The sequence below is a fragment of the Cygnus olor genome, chromosome 2 (genome assembly GCF_009769625.2).
Source record: "Cygnus olor isolate bCygOlo1 chromosome 2, bCygOlo1.pri.v2, whole genome shotgun sequence".
In the NCBI taxonomy this organism is placed as follows: domain Eukaryota; kingdom Metazoa; phylum Chordata; class Aves; order Anseriformes; family Anatidae; genus Cygnus; species Cygnus olor.
The window spans coordinates 82238301-82250367 of NC_049170.1; the positions used below are offsets into that span (position 1 = coordinate 82238301).

Here is a 12067-nt window from a genome sequence, read left to right on the forward strand (position 1 = left end):
CTAAGTTCACACTGCACATCTGACCCTGCTCAGCAGATTCTCTTCTGGTTGACTCCTGGCCAACTCCTTATCTCTACGCCTTTCAGAGACAAGCAGAAAATTAAAGAGGCATAAAAAGACCAAACTGACTGACACGCATGTAAGTAAATAGCTGTTAGTGTTTTGGGCTGCTGTACAATCTCCACACCGCTCACACTTTCCCTTCCCTGTAGAAATAATGTTATCTGCAAAACACATTCACTAAGTCAGATAACTTTGAAGAAAAGGCCATAGATCAAGGAGTCTGGCTGCTCATCTGACACTTCTGCTGTAATAGCTTTGCAAAGTTATTCAAAAAAACATGTAATTGGGGGTGGGGAGCAAAAAATATCCTCTTCCCTCTGCTGTCTCTCCCTCCCACCCCTATGGCCTACATTCCTACGAAATTCAATGGGAGTTAGGGTGGACTCCTGAATCGCTGTGGCATTGCTGAAAGCATAATCCAGAACACACAAGCACAGCCTTCGTGCTGTGAAAGATAACAGTGAATAAATAAAATGGTACAAAAACCAGACAACACAAAGACAGCTTATGGAAAGCTCTCCAGAGAGGATCAGCCGCCTGGCTTCTGCTGTTGCCCAGCATGTAAGCGCTGCTCTTCACAAAAACTTTGAGCCTCTGGGTGCAAACAGAAAAATGACGAAGAGGTAGAGTACAAGTCTGTAGTAAAGGCAAAACACACCGGTGCTGTAAGAGATGTGATGGCAGGTCCTCAGAGCACCTATACACACCAGCAGCATTTAAGACTGCACGTTGCAACACCTCCTGCCCACTGAGGCACTCCTACAGCTGCATTAGCTTACCCTGTGGAGGCAGAGAGCAGATTGCAGCCATGTCCTTCTCTGCACACTGATGTTAATTTATCTTCTAATACCAAGCTGTAGGCTCGCATGTACAGCTTGTACAAATCCAACAGGGCAAGCGAATTAACAAAATGGTTCGACTACATGATCTGGTTCAGATGAATACTTTAGACTGTACCTCACTGTGAACAAATGCAATTCACGAGATGACTGGCCTGCCGAAAATCACCATGATGGGATACGAGGTGGAGCCGTCTGAAACAAAGCCCCTCTGTCCTCAGGTAGGCACTTACTTATGCAGACTGTCTGCAGTGACACCAGATTAAGAAGTGGCCCAGAAATTGCCGTGTGGTCTCTAATTATGGGAGATCCCTCACCCCACCCAATGAGTTAAGTTACACAGCCAGTTACCAAGAAAATGAGTTCAATTTATTCTCTGCCCTTTACAGAGGGGGACTCTGATGTCTCACCTTATTACTGTCGGTGTGATTTCAGCACAGAAGAATACGCTGAGACTTCCAACAGCATGCGAAGAAAACATACCCACAATGGAAAACGCAGTAGAGAATTTGTCTTTGACGCTGTCACTCATACCTGTCAAGACAAGCATGTGCACGAAAAGTGAGAATGAGGCAAAATCGCCAAGAAAGAAAAGAAAACAGGTCTATGTTACTCATTTTACCTAAACAAGAAAATGAGTCACTTTTGTAATACTAATTTAAAACTGGTATTTATAAAATTCTTTCCCAAGCACCCAAGACACAAACATACATGAAAAAAATCATAATGTCATGCCCCAAAATGGCAGCGATCTCTGAAATATTTATGCCCAGCCACCGCAAAAAAAAGGTAAAACACAAGGAAAAAAAAAGAAACTGCACATTCTTGGGCAGCCTTTTAGGCACCAGACACTTCCCTCCCACATTTGACAGACAAGCAGAGGCAGGCGGCGTTTGTCGAGTTGCCAAACGTCTGGTACAGCTTGGTGGCTTGGGCACTGGCGAGGCTTACGGGACAAGCGGGGAGAGAAATAGAAGTGCTCCCATCTCCCTGATAATTTCCTGCAAATGGTGGGTCTGCAAACGTGGCTGCAATCGTGGCAGCCTTCACCCAACAGCTCTGTGTGAGCAACGGTGGTGCCAAGGAGGGCGAAGCACCCCGTCAGTCCCTGCCTCCAACAAAAGGCAGCTTGCTCAGCAGTTGCATGGCTGAATGGCAGCAAGGTTTCCGTGAGAGAACGGCATCAATCATGCACGGGTAGAAGACCCAGCATGTCTAAACACAGGTAAAGAAAATAGTCTCCTGGCCGTGACAAGGAGATACCCCTCACTCGACTTCTGCTCGCCGTCTTTTGCAGGCCGGGGAGGGAAATCCTATCCAAGCTCATGTGGTCCCTCCTGGCCACATGAAGACCACATAGCTCTGCTTGCAGAGACCACTAGGCCCCAGGAGGGGAGCACATTGTGCTGTGGGCAAGCCCTGGGGAGAGCCCTGGAGCTCAACAGCCAGCACCCACCACCATTCCATCGCAGACAGGGATGTCATCGCAGTGCCTTGCGAACCGGGGGTCTGCGAGGCTCCCTGGTGCTTCTTGCAGCACTGGCCCCACAGGGACTGGGGACTGCTGGGCAGAACAGGCCTCAGAAAAGCCAGGCAAGGACGGTCTGTTCAGTCAGATACAGAAGGGTAGCACTGTTCCCCTGCAGCCTGTCACTGCATTGCTATGACAGTACTTCAGGCTGGGATGTGGTGCTGGGGGAAATACCTTCTAAAACGCCTAAGTCCCCTTCTCACAAGTGACTTTTGGTACCTCAGACTGTTATTGAAAACATCACACTGGGAATGTTTCATCTGAGATGTGGGCTTTCTGAGAAAGCACTGCCCCACATCTAATAACCACCCCTGGGGGACCTCTGCACCCTCTCCTCACATGCTGACACAGCCAGGTTCATGCTGTGTGGAAAGGATGCTACATCGAGAGACTGCATGCACAAATACACCTCCTTATGAATGAGGTCCCGAGGCTCAGCATGGAAGTGAGCTTTCTCCCTGCACCCCTCTGTGGCAGCAGCTACACTCTGGGGCCTTTGGCCATGGTTTCGGATCTACCCGCGTTTGCAAACCATACCTGAGTCTGGAAGCTGACTGTATTTTCCAATCACTGTGTCCAAGACCACGGAAGTTAGAGTAAGACAAAAATAAGAAAGAAAGGGAGAGAAAACAAGAACACACTGTCATTATTTACCCAAAGAAAAAAGGAAAAGGTAATCCCCACATGCCTCCCCCAGCCCCCATGCACTCCTCCTTTCCATGGCATGACTGGCCCGATGCGACGTGCTGTTTGCAGCCAGAGGACTGAATGCTAATGAGACTGTGATAATAAACGCGAAGGCACGGCATTTTTAAGGGACCCAGAATTACCGCTGGGCTTAACACAAAGGCCTCTTTGTTCTTAATGAAGGGGGAGAAGAGAAACTGCCCTCGTCCCGCAGCCCCAAGGGGATGGCCAACAGAGGCTGCGGTCTGAGAGCAAAACTCTCGGCATCGGCATCGTGGTGGTGGTGGGAGACCCCCGCTGCTCTGTGCTGGAGCACTTCTCTCTCTCTCTCTCTCTCTCTCTTCCCCCGCCCCTCCTTCTCCAATTCTGATTTCATTAGCATAATTTGGGTGTAATTAGCAAAAGTGAAACATGCACGAGGCTGTAACAGACTTCGTACTCAGCAGGGTCACTGCTTCTCTCCAAACACTGTCTAGCTCTTTTGGGGAAGAAGGGGGGTATGGTCTAGAGTAGAAGGAGACAAGCTGCTCTGAATCTAAAGGCTGCCTTTCCCTCCTCTTTTCTCGCAGAAATGGGGAAAGGAGAGCAGGGACAGCCCACAGGAACAGGACATTTGGAGATGTCTATGTGCCAAAGTAGCAGAAAACACCTAGGGCCATAGCTGTTTACTGATTGAGCACCTTCGCTCACAAAACCATCTACACCCATCATGGAAAATGTTGTAGCGATTCTTACCTCCTCACCATTTTGTTGTTGAAAAACTGAAAACAAATTTTAGTGGCTCTGGTGTACTCTCTCTCCGCTAAGCAACTAGATGTTTATTACCTCAGCAACCTCAAACAAACATCTGATGTCCTCAAAAAAACAAGATGAATTTATTATAGAGACCCTGATGGACACCACCACCAGAACCTGGAGCTTTGGGACAACGTGCACGCGCAGTGTGCACCTGCATGTGAATTGTCACAGACTTTCAAAGGGCTGGGCATGAGATGGGGACAGGGGGGCTTCTCCCCTTTCAGCTGGCACTGTTGTACATGGTAAACGTGCTCAAAGGAAATGTAAACATCTGTGCCAAGCTGGGAGCAAACACATGCAACTTTGGAGCTTCTTCAGTGTCATGAAAGAGATTCCCTGTTCCCTCCTCCCACTTCCACAAGTAGTGAGTACACTAAAGGTTAACTTCGTAAACACGTTCAGGAGACATGGTCTGTAAATATAGGCAACATTTGCTGGCTCAGGGCTACCCCCTCAGCATGCGGGAATGTAAAATTTTTTCCATCCTCAATGCAAAAGACCTCTCTCATTAAAGCTCTGAAATCATTTCTAAACTTAGAAATGGAAAACAGCAACAACCAGTGTTCTGGTGTTTGCCTCGTATCCAGTTTGTCCAGAAGCACGTCTCTCAATCCCCTTCCCCTTCCTTGGGGTGAGGTTTCACAGGACAGGGATCCGCTGGCTGGCAGCTGCAAGCATGGCAGGCACATCTCACCTTCCCTCTGCTTCCACACCTCTCTGACCCATCACACCCCATTTGCTCCATCAACAGAAAGTTAACTCTTGGAAATACGATTTAAAAAAAAATGGAGAGGGAACATTTCTGTAACAGTTTTAATAGCTGAAGCAGCTCCACGTGCCAGAGAAATGCCACAAACCCTGAAGGAGGGGGTGGGACACACTCGCTTTTGGCAGGAACAACCTCTCTGAGACGTTGCGTCACCTCATGAAGTCGCATCTATACGTGAACATGGACCTTACATACATGCCACAGTAAAAGCAGGGTCTCCCAGCTGTGCGTTTCCCTGCTACCTGCATATTTATTCTAAGTAGTGAGATGCTCAGGGCAGGCAGGGGACACATATCCATTGCTTTAACTTCTGCTTGTTTGAGAAGCTATTTGGGAAGCAGACTCAAATGGGAAGGTTTTTCCTTCCCAACCCCTACTCATCTCTTTCCCCAGAGGGTATTTCACTGAAATAAGAGTAGTTTGTTTGTTTTTACATGACAGAACTAGAAGCAGCACCAACACTCAGCGAGTTTCGCCACTGGGACTCATCCAGAACACCATGCTTCTTCTTAATGAATCTAAGGCAACAAGTGTTTGGGGAATCCTTCAAATGAATTCAGCTGCTTAAACTACGCAGGTGTACTTGTACTGTGTGTCAAACCTGAGAAAGGGAGAGGAATAATATTCCCTGGTCCCTTGTCTTCGGTTTTCTTTGTGACCCCTGGAATCAACTGAAGCTGCACATTTTCCATGAATTTCCATGAACATTTTCCGTGAATTCTCCAAACATGTTAAAATCAATTCTCCTCTCCCGTAAGAAATAAAAACAAAAGGGGAGTGGCAACAAATTTTCATCCAAAACTTGATTCTCTTCTGACAGTGAATCTCACTCACAGTTGAGAAGGCCCAGCTGCAGAAGCGACGCCAGAGCTGTAAGGATCATGAAGAGCAGGAGTCCTCCTCTCCTCCCCAGAAACCCAACCACGGGGCACATGGCCAGGCAGGATGCCAAGGCAATCCCAGCCATGGTATAGTAGTCCGCATAGAAGTTGTGGGTGATTGTCATCTTCGCCTCGTGCCCCATCATGCTTTTTGCAAAACAGTGGTGTATGCCGTAACCAGTCAGACTAGGGAAAGAGGAAAGGGAAAGAGGAAACTGCTGAAAAGGTAGCCACATACTGCAACATAGTTCAAGGTAGAAACAAGTTAATGTGGGAAGCATTTCTGCTGTAGGAATGTAACACTTGATGCAAAAAGACACTCATCTCAAATTAGACTTCTTGGTGCTACGGTAACGATAAGCAATGAATAAAAGAAAAAAACCAAACTATTCAACCAGAGATTTGCAGTCTACTGACTTAATTCGCACAGCTTTTGCTCAGGATACGAGCAGCGTTATAAGCACTCTCAGCGTGAGACTGGTTTTCCCAATGCATTTTGGAACTCCTCTTTCTCAACAAGGGCATCGTGCTGCTCCCAGTACATCCACTGACGGCAACAACTGACCTGTGTGCTTGGACAGCAAAACACAGCACAATACAAATACCTCTTCCTGGAAGACCCTCCTGACCATGGCATTTGGTCATACTGAGAATTGAATCTCACTGCCCAAGTTAGGCTGTTACAACTGAAAACCCCTTAGAAATGTGTATTTGAAGCCACACGTCATGCTGCAATGATTAGTACTATTACGAAACAAGAAACCCTAATTCAATCTACATATTTACACCTCACTTCAGAGCAACGTATCCCCTTCTTTTAAGTGTTTCTTCATGATGCCTAGCATTTAGACGATACGAACCTGCTACAAGCTCACATCAAGCTAACTGTACCTCACAAAGCTGCAGCTGCAGACTCAGGTCCCCAAAAACGAATGGCAGGTGCATTACACCAATACATCAGGAACATCAGGAATTTGAAGCACTTGTCAGTTTAAGCTGGATATTAACGTAAGCACAGAAACAGTTGGGGAATACACAGTCACTGAGTGTATGTATGGCAGCACAGTGCCTGGGGAATTTCTCTGGCAATCTTGTGAATCAATGCCATAGTTCTAGAATACCCTCCCCAATATCAAACACTTCCCCCTGACAAAAAACAGGAGAAAAAAAAAAGCAATAGCACAAGTACCTGCTGTTACACAAAAATGTCATTTGCTTTGGATACCTGGATTATAACTGACTCCTCCTCCAAGTAAGAGGAGGACTGAGTGACCAGAGTGCATCTTCTCTTTTGTACCTGAAAATAGCCTTGCTGAAGTTATTTAGGCCATGACCAATGAGCCAAATTAACGTATCATCTGTGCTTGCTCCCCTGCCTGCTTGCCCTTGAACCAGTCAATTATCTTGGTTTTCATAGCAGGTCAGAACATTTGCTTTTAAAACTAAATACATTTATCTCCCTCCATGTCTCATCACTCCCTGCGAATTGTTCCTTCTCCATGCTCCACACTGCAAAAATTCAGCACAGCCCCATGCTAGAGGAACAACAAAATTAAATAGTTTTTTTTCCACCCCATAAAGACAAACCCGAAAGCTATTTTCTTCAACACATATCTGCTTCGCACTGTTTGGATGGCAAACAGCCTCCACATGCTATTGCCAGAAGTCACTCCGTGGGTTGCCTAGTGCTGGGTTACGGAATTTCCAAATACGCGTTATTAGAAAATGTGAGGGAGAAGGGGAGAATTCCCCCATATTTCACATAGCAAGTTAATGCTGGCTACTAAAACTGCCAGCTCAGCCCAAGACAAAAACATTGTTTCAGAACAAAGCCACACACTGCTAGGCGTAAAAGAGGTGTGCCAGCAGCAGATGTTTGCAAACGTAAGCACGTAGCAGCACGTGGCCGTGTGAGACCTGCCAGAGCACTGGCGGTAGCACTGCACTTGCAGCGTGATGCTTGGAAAGACACACGGTGCTGCTGCCTGAAACAGCCAACCATTTCCTCCATGTTCACCGTACGAAACAGCTCCCTGCAACAGCTGGTGCTTTTCCAGTGTCATTTATCAGACACCCTGGAAAATTTATAGTTTTAAGGGTCTCATAGTGGGAAAAAGAGGTGGCCGCCATCACTTCCCATTGTTGCTCTCAGTTCAGAACCCCCCCAGATACTTACGAGTTCACACACAGTACCACAATGTTTTTCCACAGGTTCCTGGTCCCCACCACCTTGACAATGCAGACTTTCTTCGGTCTCCTGGCGATCTCCTTTTCCAGTTCTGAAACAAAATAAACCAAAATTAGTCTTTCGGAGGGGACAAAGAGAAGGAGCAGCTTAGCCTGTGAACTACAGATATTGTCAGGGATGTTGTGGAGAGCAGGACGCTTCTGATTACACTAACACAAGCTATTAAAGGAGCTAAACAACCTGCCTGAAGTCCACTCCGGGTTTCCCTCTTCTTCCAAGCTTCCCGCAGCAACCACCTCCTGAGGGCTGAAGAGCTGCCCAGGAGTTCCCTCAGATATCACACCTTCCTCCAAGCCAAAACATTTATGTAAGGAGGAGGCAGCGGGGAATTTGGTCCCAGCAAATGTGATGCAAACGTCCTGAAGAGCTTCAGGGCTCTGCTGGCTTCCAAAGCCTCACAGGCAGCACCCTGCTGGTGCAGGATCACTCTCAAGGAGGGTCCCCGAGGTCTGCTCCAAGACCTGTCACATTTCTGCAAATCTGAAAAACCACTGGAAAGGACCGGAAGGCAAACCCAGTATGTGGGGGAATCATCTGAGGTGTTTTTTTCCTGAAACCTGGATTTAAACAAGGAGGCTAGAGCCTACTTCCCAAATATCACCAGCTCAGAGGCTGAGCGTGAAGGCACACTGACTGAACCCCTGTCCCCAAGCTGCGGGATCGGTGGGACAGCCGTGGGGGCACGAAGCCTGCTGCAAGCGGAAGAAGCTGGAACTATAAAGCAGTATCACAAAACCGATGCCTTCCAGGAGCGCAAACTAGGGCTGTTTTTTAGGGCAAGGACTTCTACTGCTGCTTTCTGGACTGTTTCGAGGTGGCAGCAGGGCTGTGTTTTGCACCCTGCATCCATTCCCTCTGTGTGCAGGCAATTAGCCCAGTGTCCTCAGTTGCCTGCCCTCGCCTCTGCTTTACTCCACTGATCAGTGATCCCTTTAACAGATGCAAGACGGGAAAAAAAACAACAAATAAAAGCAAGCCATTGGGGAAAAATTAGATAAATCAGCCCTAATTTACAAACAAAACAAAAACCACATTTGCTGTTATTGGAAAGCAGTATCACAAAAATAATAAACCAAAGACATACTATTTAGATGCAAATAGTTGTCCTATTCACTGCTCACAGGTCACTCCTGGTCGCCTATCTGGAGTAACTACAGGGAATGTTTTTGAGAAAAGGAATGAAGGGTATTTTACATTAATGATTGTATTTAAGCAGCATATTACCCCACTAGTCTCCTTGCTACCTAGTAATATCCATTCTCCCTACCATCTGTGCAGTGTGAGGCCCACAAAATCATAAAAGCAGAGCCGCAGCAAAAGAGGAAATTGGTCAAATTAATGTTTGCACTACAGGAGCACTCAGCAGGCTCAGCAACGGATCATGGCTATATTAAAGAAAAAAAGGCAATAAAAATGATGGAACCCAATCTCGAAGAGCAAGGTCAAAATGATTTTTGTAGCAAGATTTTGGAAAGGATTAAGTGGGAACAAACTAATTCAGAAAAACAACAGCAGACAGATAAAACAGAGTTGTAAAGTCTATAATTGAGCCCAAGCCAAGCCTTCTGCAGTAAAAAAGTCACACAAAGCAGTAGGAAAAGCACAAGGTTTTGAAAAGCTTTCCAGAGGATGACTGCTTATTAATTCAGCTCAAGTGAAACAATGAAAATCACTGCCCAAACAACCCACATTTTATAGACTTCACGTGGACATAAGGTTTCACTCTCAAACTGTTTAAACATGACCAGATCTGGACTTTCATAGTAAAGCACCTCATCAGAAGGCTGTAGCTGATGCCATGTTCTTAGAACTTCCTCATTTTGGGCATTTGTATTTCTCAGAGTAATTTTTATTTATTTATTTAGGAGAGGAAGAAGTTGATTTTACTGTCAACATGCTTTTTTGAGCCACAATTTAGTTAAATGAAATTAAGAGAAGCAACACTTTACTTAGCTACACTTCTTTTAGGAACTGAATGCTACTTTACCCTCCAGTCCTGCTTCGTTCACACATTAGCAGTTGCCACGATCCCTATCGATTGTATTCACCATCACATAACCTTCTCACGTGCACTCAGGCCCCCTTTAAACACTTCTTATAGATCAGTCCTTCCAAACTAATTCCTGTTACTGTTTTTCACCAGCTGCTGTTCTACCCTCACACAACAGATAGTCCGTGCATCACATGAACCAGCAAACATGTCCCCTGGTTCCGCAGGATCCTACAGGAGGGAATTGTACCCCTTCCTTCTCTACCCTTCCTCAGGCAGCAGTAGACCCTTGCCTCCACTCTGTCAGGGGTTATACTCTACGAGTACACAGTATTACGATATAAAGTGTCCCAAAAGAGATTCCAGATGTAGTTGCATTACAAGGATTTTATACATACATACATATATATATATGTTTTCTATGTATAATATGTATATAAAACATATATATTGTACAGCTTCCAACTTTACACCAAAGAATGGAAATAGCACCTGCCTTTACTGAGCGCCTTCTGGCTCTACCAGTTATCTTTCCTCCCCTCTTTAATTTGTTAAAGCTCCAAATCTAGGCACAGGTCACTTGCTTCAGATGAAGCACTCCCTAACTCTCCAAATTCATAAATCTTCCTGATGACCTTCTCCATCCTTTATTTCTATATACACAGCAGTCAGATGTTCTGAAAACAAACAAACAAACCCACACCAAAATCAATCATCTACAGTCAATCATTTACAGTAATCAAAATATTCAGATTGCAACAAATAAGGTATGTGACTTGGAAAAAAAAAAAAAAAAACAACACCTCATCAGCTACAGCCCTGGCTCTTATTTCAGCTGCCTGCTGTCTTTGGGGTAGCTGGCTTTTTGTGGAAGGATCTGCACTGCCTGACTGCAAGGGGCCGTCAGAGCAGCAGCCAAGCCTCGGCAGTTCCTCAGCTATCTGAATGCCGCAGGTCAATGTTAAGATCTTAAAAGAAAGAGAAGTCAAGCCGATGCCCATCAGAAAATCACGTGGTAGCAAACTCTGTCAGTTACTGGAATAACACCAGGAAAATTCCCCCTCCCCAAACCTATTTGAATTTGCACTGAAGTCACCAGTTCAGAGGGAATTTGCATTAAACATTTCGGTTCTGACTGATTTACCAGAAGGGTGAGTGTGGAAAATAAAAATTAAAAAAAAAACATTTTTACCCATGTACTCAGAGGCCCATTACGAGTTTTCCCATACTCCAGAGCCCACACACGTACTCTAGGCTTCCTATTCAGGGACTCAGTAGGAGAACTGTCAACAAGCTAACTCTTCACGTCTCAGTGGAAATTAAAGCAATTCTCTGGGACATTGTGAACGTCTCACAGGGAGGGAAACCCCATCAGCTTCCAGTTCCCAGTGCTGCTGGATTCTCGTGGGATCCTCTCCATTTCAGAACCACGGCTTTCAAAATCATAAAGTACCTCTAAAGTCTTCAGATGAAGCCACCCACCCCTGCATCACTTGGCAAAACAGACAAAGCTCAAATCAAGCCTCCGAAAAAGGATGTCCAAAGTGACAAGTGTCCTGCGGTGATGGACTTCTGCTGGATTTTTCTGGCTGCTGAGCATTACTGCCAGTAGCTCTTTGAACGTGAAAAGAGGCACTGTCAATCCCCAGAGCACAACAGCTCTGCAGCAGGAGATGGATGGGGCTGAAATGCAGAGCTGAAGCAACCTGCCCACAGCCACGCTGAGCTACAGACGCACAGCTCTATTGATAACTTCCAGGATTTCTGTCTCCGTGAATTCCCTTTGTGCTCACTTTTATCATCGAGGGCAAGTAGCCTTGTATATATACATACATATTTTTTTGAAAAGCTTAATGTTGAAGGAATATTGAAGGCTATCAGCTCACATACAGAAATTGTTGGTAGCTAAAGAGCTGACTGATGTGCAGACAGCAGTAAGAGGTAGAAGAATGGAAATCACAGCAGGATGGCAGGAGGTTCTGGTAGGGTGACTTGTCTTGTTCTCAAAAAATAAATAAATCTGGTTTAATAACCTCACTAGGGAGTTTGGCACAAAGCTCAGGAATGTGTCAGTGAAGTTTGCTAGTGACACTGAGGCACTACCAGCAGGACAGCACGGAAATGGGACAACAGAGAGAACTGGATGAGCCTGAGATCATATGTGGCAAAAGCAAGTTGAAAATGAAAAACACAAGTCAGCAAATCAAGAAGAAATGCTTCTGCTGGAAAAAAAAAAAAAAGCTTTTAACAAAAACTGGGGT

The 12067-nt window shown here is 45.7% G+C and overlaps 1 protein-coding gene across 2 annotated transcripts in view; it reads right to left on the reverse strand.

Annotated features, from left to right (window-relative positions):
* The window catches only part of SLC22A23 (solute carrier family 22 member 23), a 99213-nt gene that overhangs the window by 7537 nt on the left and 79609 nt on the right, over window positions 1–12067 (reverse strand). For both annotated transcript variants that reach the window (XM_040548043.1, XM_040548042.1), the window contains 4 exons: window positions 7745–7847; window positions 5522–5754; window positions 2971–3003; window positions 1313–1436 (listed from right to left, as the gene is read on the reverse strand). In XM_040548043.1, coding sequence (XP_040403977.1) covers window positions 1313–1436; window positions 2971–3003; window positions 5522–5754; window positions 7745–7847 — 493 coding nt within the window. The remainder of the gene's footprint in view (window positions 1–1312; window positions 1437–2970; window positions 3004–5521; window positions 5755–7744; window positions 7848–12067) is intronic.